Source organism: Chiloscyllium punctatum, chromosome 37 (genome assembly GCF_047496795.1).
Source record: "Chiloscyllium punctatum isolate Juve2018m chromosome 37, sChiPun1.3, whole genome shotgun sequence".
Classification (NCBI taxonomy): Eukaryota; Metazoa; Chordata; class Chondrichthyes; order Orectolobiformes; family Hemiscylliidae; genus Chiloscyllium; species Chiloscyllium punctatum.
Window position 1 is genome coordinate 298,372 of NC_092775.1, and position 20,500 is coordinate 318,871.

General features: G+C 42.5%; 1 protein-coding gene across 3 annotated transcripts in view; it reads right to left on the minus strand.

Moving 5' to 3' along the window:
- Positions 1-20,500, minus strand: part of fer1l4 (fer-1 like family member 4) — a 356,632-nt gene that overhangs the window by 85,251 nt on the left and 250,881 nt on the right. For all 3 annotated transcript variants that reach the window (XM_072556056.1, XM_072556055.1, XM_072556057.1), the window contains one exon: positions 13,173-13,327. In XM_072556056.1, coding sequence (XP_072412157.1) covers positions 13,173-13,327 — 155 coding nt within the window. The remainder of the gene's footprint in view (positions 1-13,172; positions 13,328-20,500) is intronic.

Below are 20,500 nucleotides of genomic sequence, written 5' to 3' on the forward strand. Positions count from 1 at the left end.
TTCCAATCAATATTAGGGAAGTTAAAGACTCCCATGACAATAACCCTGTTGCTTCTGCACCTTTCCAAAACCTGCCTCCCAATTTGCTCCTCTGTGTCTCTGTTGCTATTGGAGGGCCTAGAGCAATAAAGTGACGGCTCCTTTCCTGTTTCTGACTTCCACCCATACTGACTCTGTAGACAAACCCTTCATGACGACTTCCCTTTCTGCAGCTGTGATACTATTCCTGATTAGCAATGCTACTCCTCCACCTCGTTAATCTCCCTTCCTATTCCTTTTGAAACATCTAAACTCTGGAACATCCAACAACCATTCCTGCCCCTGTGATATCCAAGTCTCTGTAATGGCCACAGCATCATAGTTCCAAGTACTGATCCATCCACTGAGTTCATCATCCTTATTCCTGATACTTCTTGCATTATGATAGACTTAATTCAACCCATCATACTGACTGCATCTTTGCCCTATCAAGTGTCTATCCCTCCTCACAGTTTCTCTGCACGCTATTATCTGGCTGTTCATTACCTACTTCATCATCTCATCCGTAGCTCAGGTTCCCATCCTCCTGCCAATCTAGCTTAAACCCTCCCGAAGAACTCTAGCAAATCTCCCACCCAGGATATTGGTGCCCCTGCTGTTCAGGTGTAATCCGTCCTTCTTATATAGGTTTCCATCTTTCCCAGAAGGTATCCTAATGATCGACATATCTGATGACCTCCCTCCTACACCAACCCTGCAGCCACATGTTCATCTGCTCTCGCTCTCTATTCCTAGCCTCACTTGCCCGTGGTACCAGTAGCAATCCTGAGATTACTACTCTGCTTGCCCTGCCTTCTAGTTTCCAACCTAACTCCCTACATTCTCTTTTCAGAACCTCCTCCCTTTCCCTACCTATGGCATTGGTACCGATGTGTACCACAACTTCTGGCTACCATCCTCCCCCCTTAAGAATCCTGTAATTTTGATTCAAGACAGCCCTGACCCTGGCACCTGGGAGGCAACATACCATCTGGGAGTCTCGCTTGCGACCACAGAATCTCCTGTCTGTTCCTCTCATGATTGAACCTTCTATCACTATCGCTCTCCTATTCTTCCTCCTTCCTTACTATGCCACATAGCCAGGCTCAGTGCCAGAAACCTGGCCACTGCAGGTTTCCCTGGTAGGTCATTCCCCCCCAACAGTATCCAAAACAGAATACATATTATTGAAGTGAACAGCCACAGATGATCTCTGTACTGTCTGCCTATACCCTTTTCCTCTCCTGATCGTCACCCAGCTACCTTTATCCCGTAACTTAGGTGTGACTACCTCCCTATAGCCCCTCTCTATCACCGAAGTTTATCCAGCTCCAGCTGGATAATGATCCGAAGTCTGTGAGGAGCTTCAGTTGGGTGCACTTCTCGCAGGCGAAGTCAGCAGGGACACCAATGGTAACCCTTACCTCCCACGTCCTGCAAGAGGAGCATGCAACTGCCCTAGCTTCCATCCCCTCTGCTTTAAATTACCAAGAGAGATTTTTTAACAGATATTTTTATTAAACTTTTCTTTCTTTACCATAAAAAAGAAGATAAATGACAATACCAGCAAATATTATTCTATATACATATAACAATGAAAAAAAAAGAAAAATAAACCCACAACAGCAACAAAAACAGCCAAAACACAGCTATAACCATGTGCAAAAAAGACAAATCAACAAAAGTATTTGATGAACAAATGAACAAGCAAAACAGCTCAGCAAAACAAAACCTTAGCTCTTGACCTCCAAGAGCACTAAGCATTGCACATAAAGTATTCGGAATTCTTTCTTCAAGGACATCAAGTACAGTAAACCAGAAAGCCATGGCTACACAAAAGCCCTAGTTAAAACGGCAGATAAATCTGCATCCACGAAGTCCAGAAAGGGCTGCCGTATCCTATAAAAATTTTCTGTTTTCCAGTGCACCATCTTCGTGGAAAGGTCCAGAGGGATATGTTCCACAAACCCAGCAGATTTGGAAAGGTTTCAGAAACCCAACAGATTAAAATATTTTTCCCAGCGCAAAATGTAAGGATATTAAAAAGTTTTTTTCCCATGAGCATCCAAAGAGGGTATATTGGTTAGGTCCTTGACGAGAGAGATAGGATTCATCTTAACCTTGGACATCGATCCTCTCTGTAACCCCTGCCACAAATCTCCAACAAGTACGGCGCCTGTGCAGGACCATAAACAATGAGTGAGAGTACTGATGTTTATCTTAGACTTAGGACAAAAAAGGCTTGCTCCCACCTTAAACTTTGAGAGACAGTCTGGGGCCAGATGGACCCTTTGCAAAATCTTTAGCTGTACACTCTTGCAAATGCCCCTACATGCCTCCATAGAAATTTCAACCCTGAATTCCCCCTTCCAAACTCCGCAAAGTTGCTCAATGTCTTCTGAAGGATCACCACCCCCCCCAGCATATGATAAAGCAAACTAATAGAGAGAGTACTTTTAGCAGAAAGCACCCTCTTCTCCAAAGTAGATCTAAAGGGTTGGTCAAGAGCATGTTCCCTTTCTGAATAAAACCCCTGCCCTGAAAAAAGCAGAAAAGGTCTTTGCTAACTAGACAATATTTATGAATTATTTGGTCATTAGTTCACCTTCAAATAAGTAGAACATAGAACAGTACAGCACAGAACAGGCTCTTCAGCCCACGATGTTGTGCTGACCATTGATCCTCATGTAAGGTAAACCTAATGTACGAACCCTCAAATTTCTGTGACCATATGCATGCCCAGCTGTCTCTTAAATATCCCCAATGACCTCGCTTCCACAACGCATTCCATGTTCTTACAACTCCCTGAGTAAAGAACCTGCCTCTGACATCCCCTCTATACTTTCCGCCAAACTGCTTAAAACTATGACCCCTCGTGTTAACAATTTCTGCCCTGGGAAAAGTCTCTGGCTATCAACTCTATCTATGCCTCTCATTATCTTGTAACCCTCAATTAGGTTCCCTCTCTTCCTTCTTTTTCTCCAATGAATAAAAAGTCCGAGCTCAGTCAACCTCGCTTCATAAGATAAGCCCTCCATTCCAGGCAGCACCCTGGTAAACCTCCTCTGAATCCTCTCCAAAGCATCCACATCTTTCCTATAATAGGGCGACCACAACTGGACACAGTATTCCAAGTGCGGTCTAACCAAAGTTTTATAGAGCTGCAACAAGATCTTATGGCTCTTAAACTCAGTCCCCTGTTAATGAAAGCCAAAACACCATATGCTTTCTTAACAACCATGTCCACTTGGGTGGCAATTTTAAGGGATCTATGTACCTGCACACCAAGATCCCGCTGTTCCTCCACACTGCCAAGAATCCTGTCTTTAATCCTGTACTCAACTTTCAAGTTCAACCTTCCAAAATGCATCACTTCGCATTTATCCAGGTTGAACTCCATCTGCCATCTCTCAGCCCATCTCTGCATCCTGTCAATGTCACGCTGCAGCCTACAACAGTCCTCTATACTGTCAACGACACCTCCAACCTTTGTATCGTCTGCAAACTTGCTAACCCATCCTTCAATCTCCTCATCCAAGTCATTAATAAAAATTACAAAGACTAGAGGCCCAAGAACAGAGCCCTGTGGAACACCACTCACCACTGACTTCCAGGTAGAATACGTTCGTTCCACTACCACTCGCTGTCTTCTGTCGACCAGCCAATTCCGTATCCAGACAGCTAAATTTCCCTGTATCCCATTTCTCCTGACCTTCTGAACGAGCCTACCATGGGGAACCTTATCACAAAAAAAAAAGATTCCTCTGGCTGCCCAGAGCTTAAATCGGGGTCCATTACCCCCAATTGAAAACCCGGCATATCCATTGTAGGGGTAAGAAATGACATTTTGCGCATATTACCCTCCCTCTGCCGCATTATCCTCCATGGCTTAACATTATTAATAACAATCGGATTATGGCAATATTCCATGACTATCTTCACTTTATCTAAGAATGAAAAGCTGATGAGGGGACATTTTGTCTGGGAGGCCTCGATATCTAGCCACATTGGGCTTGTAAGGACCCAGCATCAATCACTAACAAACGATAGAACAGAACTTAATTGGTGTCTTCTAATATCTGGGAAATCCACTCCCGCCAACACATGAGACAACATAGTTTAGACAACTTTATAAGAGGCCGTCTATGGCACAAATAAAATAACTAAACCACCCATTAAATCTCTGGAATATTTGCCTTGGGAAACTCAGAGGAAGCAATCATATAGGATAGAGCAAATGGGGAAGAATATTCATTTTGATAAGAGATATCCATCCTAGCCAGGATATTGGAAGCACCTCCCATCACTGAAAATCTTGCTTAATCCTGTCAAGTAAGTGAGCAAAATTGGCCTCAAACAACCAATCAAAAACTGGAGTAATACAGATGCCTAAATAAGAAAAACCCTCCTGAGATCATTTGAAGGGGAACCACAGTTCACTTTCACCTCAAAATTTCTCCTGAGAACCTCCCCACCCCACACACACATAGATATAGCCTCCGATTTTGAGAGATTAATCTTGTAGCCCAAAAAAGAGCCAAAAGAGTTGATGCATTCTATAAGATGGGATACCAAAACCTGTGGATTCGACAGAAAAACCAGAACATCACCTGCATATCATGAGATCTTATGCGACCTGGATCCTACTTTCAGGGCAACTATATTAGGATCCCTATGGATCACTTCTGGCAGCGGCTCAATCACCAACATGAAAGGTAATGGTGAAAGGGGACAGCCTTGCCGACTGCCCCTACAAGTATCAAAATTAGATTACTTACAGTGTGGAAACAGGCCCTTCGGCCCAACAAGTTCACACTGACCCGCCGAAGCGCAACCCACCCATACCCCTACATTTACCCCTTACCTAACACCACAGGCAATTTAGCATGGCCAATTCACCTGACCTGCACATCTTTGGACTGTGGGAGGAAACCGGAGCACCCGGAGGAAACCCACGCAGACACGGGGAGAAATTGCAAACTCCACACAGTCAGTCGCCTGAGGCGGGAATTGAACCCGGGTCTCTGGCGCTGTGAGGCAGCAATGCTAACCACTGTGCCACCGTGTCGCCCACAAACAACAAATTACAAGACCTCACACCATTGATCAGAACCGCCTCCAGGGGATCAGCATACAGGACCCTCACCCACTTAATAAAAACCTCCCCCAATCCAAATCGCTCAAGCACATAAAAAAGGTATGGCCACTCGACCCAACCAAATTTTTTTTCTGCATTTAAGGAGAACAGTGATCCCTGAACCGAATGCTGCTGAAAAGCTTGAATCGTATTCAGCAACCTCCTGACATCATTAGAGGATCTTCGGCCTTTTATAAAACCAGTCTGATCGTCGCTAACAATGGAAGGCAGCACAGTGTCCAATCTTAGAGCCTTGGACAAAGTATTAAAATCAGAGTTTGGAAGTGAGATGGGCCTATAAAAGGCTCATTCCTCTGGAGTCTTCCCCTTCTCAAGAATCAGAGAGATATTAGCCTCTCTCAGGGATGGTGGGAGACAATCATGGCTGAACGAGTCATTATACGTATCCAGTATAGGTCCCAACAATATACTTATAAATTCCTTCTAAAACTCACTGGGGAGACTGTCAGTGCCAGGCACCTTTCCACTCTGCATCTGTCTCACAGCCTCCTGTACCTTCTGTACTGTTAAAGGGGCTTTAAGAAAAGGTGCTTGCTCAGGAGTGACACTTGGAAGATCTAAGTTCTTAAAGAAAGACTCCATCTTAGCCAATCAATCCTCACAACACTCAGACTGGTATAGCTCAAAACAGAATTTCCAAAATGCTGCATTGATCTTTTTAGAGCCACAAGTGACCATCCCATTCCCACCCCTGATCAAGGTAAAGGACTGAGGGGCAATCTTTCTACTAGCAAAATACACAGAGTATCTGCCTGGCTTGTCACCATGTTAAAGATAGAGTAGACAGTCAGAAACTTTTTCCCCGGGTACAACAGTGTTACAAGGGAACATAAATTTAAGGTGAAGGGTGGAAGGTATAGGGGGGATGTCAGGGGTAGGTTCTTTACCCAGAGAGTGGTGGGGGCATGGAATGTGCTGCCTGTGGGAGTGGCAGAGTCAGCATCATTGGTGACCTTTAAGCGGCAATTGGATAGGTACATGGATAGGTGCTTAAGCTAGGACAAATGTTCGGCACAACATCGTGGGCCGATGGACCTGTTCTGTGCTGTATTGTTCTATGTATGTATGATCTATGTTCAAACAGTCGCTGTTTCGCAAACTAGATCCCTTCCTTGTTGTCTCTGTAAGCACAGAGTTCAGGGTGGATAGCAGAGCTGTAACCTGCTGCAATTTAACCAATGATGGCTTATCAAAATATGTCTTCTTAGTGGTCTTTAACCGTGTCTCAAGCAGGCTTTGTTGCTCCCCCTTCTGTCATTTCTGACTAGCAGAGTAAGAAATGATTATCTCCCTGGCATAAGCCTTAGCCATCTCCCAAAGAATGGATGGGTGTACTGGCCCGTGTTCAAATTGATGGATAAAATTACCTTGAATTCGCTAAGAAAATATTTAATGAACTTACTATCCCTGGGAATAAAGGGATCCATTCACCAATGCTGACAGCCTACCACACTACCCTTAACCTCAGTCTCTAAACAGACTGCAGCATGATCTGAAAAAGTTATTTTTTTCAATTACACAGAATGTTACTAAATCCAAGGATAATGCAGGAGCTAGGAAGAGATCAATCCTGGTATGACATTTATGTGGATTAGAAAAGAACATAAAGTGAGTTTTGAGAAGATTTGGAGCTCAGGTTGAGATTCTGGATGTAGGTTTGGTCACTGAGTTGGAAGGTTCATTTCCAGATGTTTCATCACCCTACTAAGTAGCATCTTCAGTGGGCCTCAGGCGAAGCACTGCTGATAAGTCCTGCTTTCTATTTATATGTTTGGGTTTCTTTGGGTTGGTGATGTCATTTCTTGCGGTGAAGTCACTTTCTGTTCTTTTTCTTAGGGGGTGGTGGACGGGGTCTAACCCAAGTCCCTGCCCATGAGGTGGATACGCCTCCAAACATCAACCAATCCCAATTCCGCACATACGTCAACCAGCTGTTTAGACTGTGGAGAATGTGTTGAAGGGCCTCTAGGTATTCTGTCCACAACGGGTCCCGAAGGCAATTAAAGTCTCCCCCTATAATAAGCTGTCTCTGTGTAAGAGCCATCAGTTTAGAGAATGTGTCTATCAGAAATCTAAGAGAGTGCCCTGGGGGACAATACACATTCAGGATATCATACTCTTGTCATGTATTGATACCTTCAGGATGACCTCCCATACTCATCTTTAATCTGTTCTGGCAACTTAAATGGAAGATTCTTCCCGATGAGTATGGTCACTCCCCTATTCCTCGTATTCAGAGAAAAGAAATATCCCAAATCAAACCCACCCTGCTGCAATTTCAAATGTTCTTCATCATTGAGATGAGTCTCTTGCAAAAGGGTGATGTCCACCCTCTCCTTTCAGAGACAGGAAAACACCTTTCTCCTTTTAATTGGCGAATGGATCCCTCCAACATTCCAGGTACACCATTTGAGGACAGAATTAGCCATGGCCCTCTATAACATAATTCAATATCCAAAAAGGGAGGATCTGACTTATCAGCTATTAAGCATAGACAAAACAAATTTACAAAACCTCAAAAATACATAAACTATAACAACTGAGGAGGGGGTGTAGCACTGCTAATCAGAGAGTGCATCACAGCTACAGAGAAGGGGATGTAGCATTGCTAATCAGAGAGTGCATCACAGCTACAGAGAAGGGGATGTAGCATTGCTAATCAGAGAGTGCATCACAGCTACAGAGAAGGGGATGTAGCATTGCTAATCAGAGAGTGCATCACAGCTACAGAGAAGGGGATGTAGCATTGCTAATCAGAGAGTGCATCACAGCTACAGAGAAGGGGATGAAGCATTGCTAATCAGAGAGTGCATCACAGCTACAGAGAAGGGGATGAAGCATTGCTAATCAGAAAGTGCATCACAGCTACAGAGAAGGGGATGTAGCATTGCTAATCAGAGAGTGCATCACAGCTACAGAGAAGGGGATGAAGCATTGCTAATCAGAGAGTGCATCACAGCTACAGAGAAGGGGATGAAGCATTGCTAATCAGAAAGTGCATCACAGCTACAGAGAAGGGGATGTAGCATTGCTAATCAGAGAGTGCATCACAGCTACAGAGAAGGGGATGTAGCATTGCTAATCAGAAAGTGCATCACAGCTACAGAAATGAAGGTTTTTGAGGAAGGTTTGTCTACAGAGTCAGTATGGGTGGAAGTTAGGAATAGCAAGGGAACAGCCACCGCATTGGAGATTTTCTACAGACCACCTAATAGCAGTAGGGAGATTGAAGAATTCATAGGCGGGCAGATTTTGGAAAAATGCAGAAGTAGCATGGTTGCTGTTATGGGTGATTTCAATTTTCCCAAAATTGACTGGAACCTTCTAAGTGTAGATGGTTTGGATGGAGCCGTTTTTGTCAGGTGTGTTCAGGAGGGTTTCCTTACTCAGTATGTAGACAGACCGACGAGGGGAGAGGCCATTTTGGATTTGGTGCTCGGCAACAAGCCAGGACAGGTGTCAGATCTCGCAGTGGGAGAGCACTTTGGTGATACTGATCACAACTGCCTCACATTTAGCATAGCCTTGGAGAGAGAAAGGAGCAGTTACTGAGGGAAGATATTTAATTGGGGAAAAGGAAATTATGACGCTGTCAGACAGGATTTGGGAAGTACAGACTGGGAGCAATTGTTCCACAAAAAGGGCACAACAAACATGTGGAGACTACTTAAGGAGCAATTGTTGCGAGTGATGCATGAATTTGTTCCTCTGAGACAGGTAAGAAGGGGTAAGATTAAGGAACCTTGGATAGTGAGAACAGAGGAACTTCTTGTCAAAAGAAAGAAGGCAGCTTACGTAAGGTGGAGGAAGCAAGGATCTAGCACAGCTTTTTTAGAGGATTACAGGCTTGCTAGAAAGGAGCTCAGAAATGGACTGAGGAGAGGCAGGAGGGGGCATGAAAAAGGCTTGGCAAGAAGGATTAGGGAGAAGCCAAAGGCATTTTACTCATATGTGAGGAATAACAGAATGATCAGGGAGAAGGTACGGCCAATCAGGGATAGCAGAGGGATCTTGTGCATGGAGTCTGAGCAGATAGAGGAAGCCCTAAATGAGTTTTTTGCTTCAGATTTCACCAAGGAAAGGGAACTTGTTGTAAATGAAAACTTTGAGGAGCTGGGATACAGTCTTGATCAGATCAAGATTGATGAAGTTGATGTGCTGGAAATTTTAGAAGATAGCGAGGATATTTGCCTCCTCACTCTCCACGGGAGTCATACCAGAGGATTGGAAGGAGGCAAATGTTGTTTGTCTTTTCAAGAGGGGTAATAGGGAAATCCGTGGCAATTACAGACAAGTCAGTCTTACGTCTGTGGTCAGCAAAGTTTTGGAAAGAATTCTGAGGGATAGGATTTATGACTATTTGGCAAAGCATAGTGTAATTAAAGGCAGTCAGCATGGCTTTGTGAGGGGCAGGTCATGCCTCACAAATCTTATTGAGTTCTTTGAGGAGGTGACAAGACAGGTCAACGAAGGTTGAGCAATGGATGTGGTGTATATGGACTTCAGCAAGGCATTTGATAAGGTTTCCCATGGTAGGCTAATAAAGTCAGGAAGAATGGGATACAGGGAGATTTGGCTGTCTGGATTCAGAATTGGCTGGCTGACAGAAGGCAGAGAGTGGTTTGACAAAGGGCCAGTTAGACTCAAAACGTCAGCTCTTTTCTCTCCTTACAGATGCTGCCAGACCTGCTGAGATTTTCCAGCATTTTCTCTTTTGGTTTCAGATTCCAGCATCCGCAGTAATTTGCTTTTATTAGAGAGTGGTTGTAGATGGAAAGTATTCTGCCTGGAGGTCAGTGTTGAGTGGGGTCCCTCAAGGCTCTGTTCTTGGGCCTCTGCTCTTTGTGGTTTTTATAAATGACTTGGGATGAGAAGGTTGAGGGGTAGGTTAGTCAATTTGCAGATGACACAAAGGTTGGAGGTGTCATCGATAGTATAGAGGGCTACTGCAGGCTGCAGCGTTACATAGACAGGTTGCAGAGCTGGGTTGAGAAATGGCAGATGGGGTTCAATCTGGATAAATGCGAAGTGATGCATTTTAGAAGGTCGAACTCGAATGCTGAATATAGGATTAAAGACAGGATTCTTGGCAGTGTGGAGGAACAGAGGGATCTGGATGTGCAAGTACACAGATCCCTCAAAGTTGCCACCCAAGTGGATAGGATTGTTAAGAAAGCATATGGTGTTTTGGCTTTCATTAACAGGGGGAATCGAGCTTAAGAGCTGTGAGGTTTTGCTACAGCTCTACATGTCCCTGGTGAGACCACACTTGGAATACTGTGTCCAGGTATGGTCGCCCTACTATAGGAAAGATACAGAGGCTTTGGAGAGGGTGCAAAGAAGGTTTACCAGGATGCTGCCTGGACTGGAGGGCTTGCTTTATGAAGAAAGGTTAAATAAGCTCAGACTTTTCTCTCTGGAGAGAAGGAGGAAGAGAGGAGACCTGATCAAGGTATACAAGATAATGAGTGGAATAGATAGAATCAATAGCCAGAGACTTTTCCCCAGGGCAGGATTGACTGGTACGAGGAGTCATAGTTTGAAGATATTAGGAGGAAGGTATAAAGGAGACATCAGAGGTAGGTTCTTTATGCAGAGAGTTGTGAATGCATGGGGATGCATTGCTAGTTGTGGTGGTGGAAGCAGAGTCATTGGGGACATTTAAGCGACTGCTGAACATGCACATGGAGAGCAGTGAGTTGAGGGGTGTGTAGGTTAAGTACCATATTTTACATTAGGATTAAACCTCCGTACAACATTGTGGGCCAAAGCGCCTGTTCTGTGCTGTATTTTTCTTTCTTCTATCTATCTAACTATATCTAACATCCTAATAACTACATCTACAAAAAAAAACACCAAATTAAACCAAATACAAAACACTTAAGAATGGGCTCTACCCCTGCCCACAGGGGGCACTTTCATACTTCCTTCCAGCTTGAGCCACATCCCAGACTGAGGCCAAGAAAAAGGAGAAAAAGAAAATTGTCTTAACAAGGAAATTTAAAGTAAACACTCTACCCACCCCCAAAAATACATTATCACATATTAATATCAAAATAAAGGGATTCAGCAACCCCTCACAAACAAACAGGAGAAAAAAAGGAAAAAAAAACACTATTGTCCTCGTCCTTTCAATTAGCTAATCTATTATCATGTCCAAAATGTTTTTTACTTTTTCTGGGGAGGCAAAAGAAAGCCTAGACTCCTCACACAAAGCAAAATACCACCGGTACCTTACGGAGTACTGGATGCCAAGATCTCTCAGTCTTCTCTTGGCTTCATTAAAGGTCTTCCTTTTCCAAATTACAGCTGTAGAGAAGTTCTGGAAGAACATAATCTTCGAACCATTGTGGATTAAAGCCTGTGGATCTTTTCCTTTCATTCTGGAGGCTTCCATAACTTTAACATTATCTCTATAGCTGTGGATTCACACTAGGACTACGCGATGCAGCTGTTCTGAGTCAGGCCTGCACATAGCAACTCGATGGGCCCTTTCAACTTTTACCTGGTCAGATGCAGCCTCCAGGCCCAGGAATCAAGGCAGCCAGCTTCAAAGATGCTTGCTGGCTGGTCACTTTCTTCCCTCTCCAGCAGCCCCACAATACAGACGTTCTTTCTCCTGTCTCTGTTGTCGAGGATGCCGACCTGCTCTTGTAAGGTAAGTACCTGTTTTTCCAGCATTCGAATTCTTTCCTTTGCAGAATCGATCTCAGTGTCAGAAACCACCGTCATCCTTTCCACTTCTTCTGTTCTTTGTCCTAGGCCTTCCAGATGCACCACTTGTTTCTGCAGCATGGCCGAGACCAGGTCCAGTCTGGTGCAGAACTCCTCTTTGATTGATGTCTCGATCATATCTTGCTGTTTTGCAAACTCCGCAGCCAGGGCCTGGTAAGGGAACGACTCTGAGGGACTACAGGAGGAAGCTGCAACTGCAGCCGCGGAGGTGTCTGACTTCACAGGTGAGTGTCCCATGGGTTAGGACTTGCTGGGGCCTTTATCTTTAGTCATATTTTTTGATAAAACAAACTTTATAAAAGAAATTATATAGGATATCTACGTTCAAAAACTCTTTAAAGATCAAGTTATCATAGAAATTATCACAGAAATTATTTAAGTGGGGAGGTGAGAGTGCTACTTTGCCTGAACTGAGGTGCAGAGCTCAGCAAAGCAGACCACTTAGATCACTGCCATTTTGGATCCTCTGCAAAGAGAGATTTTAAGATTTGAGTACATAAGTAAAGATGTGTTGCTGCAGTTAAATAGAGTCTTGGTGAGACAGCAGCTGGAATATCTCTACAATTTTGGTCTCATCTAAGGAAATACATGTCATAGAAGGAGTGCAATTCAGGCTCTCCAGATCATTCACTGGCAAAATTGGATTGTTTTATGAAGAGAGGTTGAGGAGACTGGATTTGTAATCCCTACAGCAAAGAATGAGAAATGATCTTGTTGCAGAATATAACATTCTTACAGAGTTTGATGGGGTGGAGGTAGGTAAGATGTTCCTCTGGCTGGTAATTCTAAAAACAGGTAACAGTCTCAGGATAAAAGACAGCCTATTTAAAATTGAGAATCTCTGGAATTCTCTACCCAGAAACATTATGGGAGATGGACATATGCAGGAATCATGACAAGAGGGAGAATTTCAGCTTTGATTTAATTGAATAGATGAATGGGCTTGATGAGCTAGATGGTCTACTTCTCTTCCTCTGTTCCTAAATCTCCTCTGCACTTGTTGGTTCTAACATTCTCCTAATATTGTTCCGAAACCTTTTTGGTTTTCCCAAGTGTATTTGAAAAACGATTGTGCTACATGTTTCTCAAATTATTGTATTGAGATGCTCTCATTAGAGCATTACTATCAGAAGACTTGTAGAACATCTCCTGCCTTCCATTCCTTCCCTACTACCTATCTCAATTTCATTGAATGGATTCATATGAAAGTCAGCTTAAAATTCTTGGAAATGTCTTAAAAAGGTAAAACAGCAGTACTTACCCATTGGTTGTGAGTCACTGGGAATCTTGAATATTTTGTTGTTGACTTTCACTTCCCCAATTCTATATTCAGGTTCCAATAGTTGTAAATCTTTACACAGTTTTGTTAAGATCTGGGAAGGCTTCAGGCAATCACGCCATGCATTGTAACCTTGTCTACAAATCAAATAGGACAAAATACAATCAAACCAGATAGGTGAGGAAACCGCTTTGGTTTATGTCACTTTTAGAAAAAGAATTCCTGGTATGTGGGCATCTCTGACTAGGCCAGCATTTATTGCCCATCTCTAACTGCCCAGTGGTACTTAAGAGTCAATCACATTGTTGTAGGTCTGGAGTCATATGTAGGACAGACCAAGTAAGGAGAGTAGTTTCTTGGGCACCATTCAGCTAGTTTTTTTATTGAATAAAGCTTCACCACCTGCCATGGCAGGATATGAACATGACCCCAGAACATTAACTTGTGAATCTAAATTGCTAGTCCAATGATATTACCACTACACCACCACTTCCTAAAGCCAACTTAATTTGACAAGTTGAAGGTCCCTATTAATTGCATAACAATCCTAAGTGTCTAAAGTGGGACCATTATAGGTCAGCTTGGATATGAAAAAAAATCATTTTCCTGTGGCTTTGCAAGATAAAGGAAGTCATTTTGAACTCCAACATGTGATTTCTTGCGACCAACACAGAGAATGCCGGAAAAATTCAGCAGGTCTGGCAACATATGTGGAGACAGAAATAGAGTTAATGTTTTGGGTCCAGTAAGACTCTTCTTCAGAGTTCTGTTTGTTTCACATTTCCAGCATTCATGGTGTTTTGCTATAATTTAACATGATATCCTGCAGCCATTTCACATTCTGATATTTTTCTTTCTGTCTATATAATGCTTTGTGTGCAAATCAGAATTGAAACAAATAATTTTAATGTACCTTGATTAATTTATAATTTGTGAACTAATGTAACAGATTATTACTTCAATGATTCAATAATACCTGTTAAATCCAATGCTTCTATAGACTGCAAAACCAGCAGAATTTAATTCCTTCCAATTTTGATAAGCCACAGAGCTTCAAAATCTTGTTCAAAAATAAAGATCATTGTTTAATCCAATCAAGGAGACCAAATCTTTTATTTTTGTGGACTATGGTTTGAAAGTGAGATAAAATAGATAGTGCTTTCAAAAATAGAAAAGCTACAAGGATCTATTTGTAGTTTTGGAAAAGCAAGTGAGACTAACTACTGTTTATGAAGCAATTTTACTTTTGGGGACACCCAATTGGCAAAACCTGGGTATGTTCAGAGCAATTCTGCCTGCAGGCAATCTTTGATTTTTCAGTTCACATCAGTTGTTGTGGGTTCAGGACAGCACAGCACCTTCTGATTTGGACTACCTGCAGTTTAACACATGTCCTGTAAGTAGGAATGAAAACTGAAGAAGAAAGATGCCCCACAAGCTTACAGCATCAATATCTCTCGCTCTTTCTCCTTGTCCTTTAATAATTGCCCTCACCAACTCTATTGAAAAAGATAGGGAACCAACATTTAGAGGTTACAAAAGGAAGAAAAATAAAACCTACAGGAAAAGACTGACCCCTGGATCCAGCAATTAGTTCACTAAGCAATTAGTGAACTAATTTGTCTGCTTAGGAATCAATTTGCTTAGGAACCGGCTTTTGGTTTAATTCACTTGTGGGACATGAGCCCATATTTAATTCCTGTCCCTAGTCACCCTTAAGATGCTGGTGGTAAGCTGCCTTCTTGAACTGCTACACTCCATATGCTATAGGAAGACCTATAATACCGTTTGGAAGGGAACTCCAAGATTTTGACTCAGGGATAGTGAAGGAACAGCGATATGTTTCCAAGTCAGGATGCTGAAAGGCTTGGAGGGGAAATTGCAGTTGGTGCTGTTCCCATGTATTTGCGACCCTTGTCTTTCCACACTATTGATGACAGTAGTGCTATTGATATGCTTCATGTGGACTTCAGTTCAGCTGCCTGAACTGCTGTGCTCTTCCACCATCACTAATCCAGAATCTGGTTTCCAGCATCTGCAGTCATTGTTTTTACCATGCAGATATCAGTTGAGTCAGCCTTCTCTGAACCATTTCCAAGGCAAATATATCATTTAACTTTTGAAATAAGGAGACTAAAACTGTACAAAACACTTTTGATGTGGTGTTACCAATACTCAGTACAGCTGAAACTTCCAACTTAGACATTCCATTTCCAATTCTGATCTCTTTCTCTGTAGCCTCTGTGCAGTTGTAACATTGGATTCTGCATTCTGTTCTGCTACCCTGATGTACTTTGTATGGTACAATCTGCCTGTACAGCACACAAAACAACACTTTTCACTGTATCTCAATACATGTGATGACAATAAATCAATTGATCCTTTGCAATAAATGACAACATTCCATTCACCTTCCTAACCATTTGTTGTACCTGCATATTTACTTTGTGATTCAGGTATCTGGGTCTCTTTGTGCCTCAAAATTCTGCAATCTCTCTTGCTCTATTAAATAATATGTAATGTCGAATTGAACAAGTTTACATTTATTCATTTTATTCCATCTGCCAAATATTTTTCTATATCTATATCTATTTGCAGATTCCTTCAGTATTCTTGATAACTTACAACTTATAGGAAGACGGTTGTGGCTGATGGAGGTCATCAGGACATCAATGCAGGAATTCCTCAGGGTAGTGTCCTGGGCTCAACCATCATCAGTTGCTCCATCAATGAACCTTCACTCCATCATAAGGTCAAAATGGAAATGTTCACTGATGACTGCATGATGTTCAGCACCATTTGCAACTCCTCAGGTACTGAAGTTATCTATGACCAAATATACCAAGACCTCGACAAAAGCCAGGTTTGGGCTGAAAAATGGCAAGTAACATTTGTGCTACACATATGTCAGGCAATGACCATCTCAACAAAAAACAATCTAACCTCCGGTCCTTGACATTCAAAGGTATTACATCGCTGAGTCCCCCACTACATTATCCTGGGTGTTACTGCTGACTGGAATGGTAAATACACCTACTAAATACAGTGGTGAGTAACTCACCTCCTGACTCCCCAAATTCTGTCCACCATTTGCAAGGTACAGTCAGGAATATGATAGAATACTTGCCTGGATGTATGCAATTCCAACAACACTCAAGAAGCTTGACATCATCCAGGACAAGCAACCCACTTGACTGGCACCGCATCCGTTCCCTCCACCAACAACACTGAGTAGCAGTAGTGCATACTATCTAGAAGATGCTCTGCATAAATTCATTAAAGATCCTTAGGTAGCAAACCCATGAACACTTCCATCAGATACAGGGAACGCCACCAACACCTGCAAGTTCCCTTCCAAGCCACTCACTTGGATATATATTACCGTTCCTTCAGTGTCACTGGGTCAAAGTGCTGGAATTCCCTCCTAAGACATTGTGGGTCAACCTACAGCACATGACCTGCAGCGGTTCTAGGAGGCAACTCACCACCACTTTTCAAGGGCGACCAGATACTGACAATAAATGCTGGCCTAGCCAGTGATGCCCATGTTGCATGAACGAATGAAAAATATTGTTACAGAGTAGAAAGACGTAATTTGACCATTTATGCCTGAGCTTGATTTCCAAATGAGCATAGCACCAAGAGCCAATCTTTTGCCTTCACTGTAACATTGCACAATGCTCCTTTTCAGATAATCATCTAACTCCCTTTTGAAGATTGGCTGGTCAACAGGAAAGAGAGAATGGTCATAAATGAGTCTTTTTCTGTTTGGTAAGATTAACAATTCATGTGCAATAGGGATCAGTGCTGCAGCATTAACCTTTTACAATTTGTATGCACAAAGATGGGTATAAAGTAAGTAAGTAAGTAGAGAAAGGGATGTAAAACAAGTACGAAGGGATAAAGATAGGTTAAACAATTAGGCAACTGTATATCAAAGCAAGTGATCTTCCAGTGCAAACAAGTCCTATTACCAAAAGCATTCGGCTGTTACACCAGGGACATGTGAGTAATGAACGCGAGACAATTAGTGTACGACTGTATGTATTGGCCAAGGGTGATTAGGATATTCAATGACTTATGATGCAGTGAGGTAAACCAAATGTATCAACTTTAGCAACAAAGTTGATGTACATCTACTCCTTGGGAGAATGTAGCAACAATATTCATAGATCATGGGGAAGATTATATTTGTGATGGATTAATTTTCTAAATTTGCTATTATTCGTCGATTTAGCAACACATACAGTGTGAGTGTCACTGCCACAATGAATAGTATTTTCAGTTTATTCAGTATCTGGGAACAGTTCGGGCCTGACAAGACTGCAGTTCACTGGCAAATCATTTGCTGAAATGTGTACTAGGTAGCTATTAATTCAGATCACATCATCATGCTGTTGACCACACTAAAGGCAAAGATAAATCTCAGTGAGGAAATCTCAGTCTAGGAAGGGGACAAACTGTCTGTGGTTAACCAGGAAAGTAAAGGAAATTGTAACAGGACTTTGGTCAGCTGTGGAAATGGGCTGAGAAATGGCAAATGAAGTGTAATATAGATAAATGTAAGGTCTTGCATTTTGGAAAGTCAAATTAAGGTAGGTGTTTTATGGTGAATGGTGTGGCCTTAACGAGTGTAGTGGAACAGAGGGACCTTGGCGTTCAGGTGCATGGTTCTCTGAAAGCAGAGTCACAGATAGACAGGGCAGTGAGGAAGGCTTTTGGCACATTGGCCTTCATCAGTCAGGGCATTTAGTATAGAAGTTGGGAAGTTATGTTGCAGTTGCACAGTTCGTTGGTGAGGCAGCACTTGGAATATTGTGTTCAATTTTGGTCACCTTTGCTATTAAAAGGATGCTATCAAATTGGAAAGAGTGCAAAAGACATTTACAAGGACGTTGCCAGGACTCAGCGGTCTGAGCTATGGGAAGTGGTTAGGCAAACTAGGACTTTTTCCTTTGGAATGTAGGACACTGAGGGGGGATGTTATAGAAATGTACAAGATCATGAGAGGCATGTATAGGGTGAATACACTCAGTCACTTTCCTAGGGTTGGGAAATCAAGGACTAGATGGCATCTGTTTAAGGTTAGAGGAGAAAGAATAAACGGTAACCTGACAGCAACTCTTTTACATAGAGGGTCATATGCATATGAAATGAGCAGCCAGTGGAAGTGGTTGAGGTGGGTACATTAACAACATTTAAAAGGCATTTAGACAAATACATGGATAGAAAAGAATTAGAAGGACATGAATCGAAAAGTGTGGCGCTGGAAAAACACAGGTCAGACAGCATCCAAGGAACTGGAGAGTCAACGTTTCATAGAACATAAAACTGTACAGCACAGTACATATCCTTTGGCCCTCGATGTTGTGCTACCCTTTTATCCTACTCTAAGATCAGACTGACCTACATATCTTTCATTGTACTATCTTCCATGTGCCTATTCAAGAGTCGCTTAAATGTCCATCAGGAATGAAGGGCTTATGCCCGAAATGTCAACTGTCTTCTCAGACATTGTTGACCTGCTGTGCTTTTCCAGTGCCACCCTTTTTGACTCTGATCTCCAGCATCTGCAGTCCTGACTTTCTCTTAGATGGATAGGGCCAAATGAGGGAAATGGAGTTAGTGTGGATGGACATTTTGGTTGGTATGGATCAGTTTGGGCTGACAGGCCTGTCTCTGCGCTGTAGGACTCTATGACTGTATAATAGTATTAGATAAGAAAAACATACAATGTGGCAAAGATTAAAGGTAAATCAGAGTATTGGGAAAACTTTAAAAGCAACAAAAGATAACCACATAAAAGAGGAAATAAACTGAAGCAAACTAACAAGTAATGTGAAAACAGTTTCTTAAATATATAAAAAGGGAGAACAGGCCAAAACGAACATAGGCCCCTTAGAAAATGAGGTGGGAAAATAATAATGGAGAATCAGGAAAGGCAGAGGTGTTGAATAAATACTTTATATCAGTCTTTACAAGCATTCCACAAAATACAAAACAATCAACGTACTAATAAGGGAGAGAAATAAAAACAAAGACTATCACTTGAGAAAAATTATTGGGGAAATAAATAAGGCTAACAGTCAATAAGATCCCTGAACCTGATGATTCACATCTTAGGATATAAAAAGCAGTAGCTGCAGAGATAGTGGATGCACTGACAGTAATCTTTGATGAATTCTTAGATAACGGAAAAATCCTCTGAAGTTTGAAAACTGCCAATACAACACCCTTATTCAGAAACAGATGGGGACAAAAAACAGGTAGTGGAGTACCACAGGGATCAGTGCTGGGCCCACAATATTTACAGTACACATTAACTACTTGGATGAGGGAAGTAATTATACTATTGCCAAATTTGTGGATGAAACAAAAGTGGATGGAAAGGCAAGCAGTGAGGATAGCACAAGGAGTCTACAGTGGGAATATAGTTAGGTTAAGTGATTGGGCAAAAACTTAGATTGATAATAATGTGGAAAATATGAGTTTATGCATTTTAGCATAGAGTCATAGAGATGTACAGCATGGAAACAGACACTTCGGTCGAACTCGTCCATACTGATCAGATATCCTAGCCCAATCTAGTCCCACCTTCCCGCACTTGGCCCATATCCCTCCAAACCCTTCCTATTCATATACCTATCCAAATGCCTTTTAAATGTTGCAATTGTACTAGCCTCCACTACTTCCTCTGACAACTCATTCCATACACGTACCACCTTCTGCATGAAAAGGTTGCCCCTTAGGTCTCTTTTATATCTTTCCCCTCTCAACCGCTGCCTCACAGCGCCTGAGACCCGGGTTCAATTCCCGCCTCAGGCGACTGACTGTGTGGAGTTTGCACATTCTCCCCGTGTCTGTGTGGGTTTCCTCCGGGTGCTCCGGTTTCCTCCCACAGTCCAAATATGTGCAGGTCAGGTGAATTGGCTATGCTAAATTGCCCATAGTGTTAGGTAAGGGGTAAATGTAGGGGTATGGTTGTGGCTTGCGCTTCGGCGGGTTGGTGTGGATTTGTTGGGCCAAAAGGGCCTGTTTCCACACTGTAATGTAATCTAATCTAATCTATGCCCTCTACGTCTGGACTCCCCCACCCCAGGGAAAAGACTTTGCCTATTTACCCTATCCATGCCCCTCATGATTTTATAAGCCTCTAAAAGGTCACGCTTCTGCCTCCGACGCTCCAAGGAAAACAGCCCCAGTCTATTCAACCTCTCCTCCAACCCTGGCAACATCCTTGTAAATCTTTTCTGAACCCTTTCAAGTTTCACAACATCTTTCCAATAGGAAGGAGACCAGAATTGCATGCA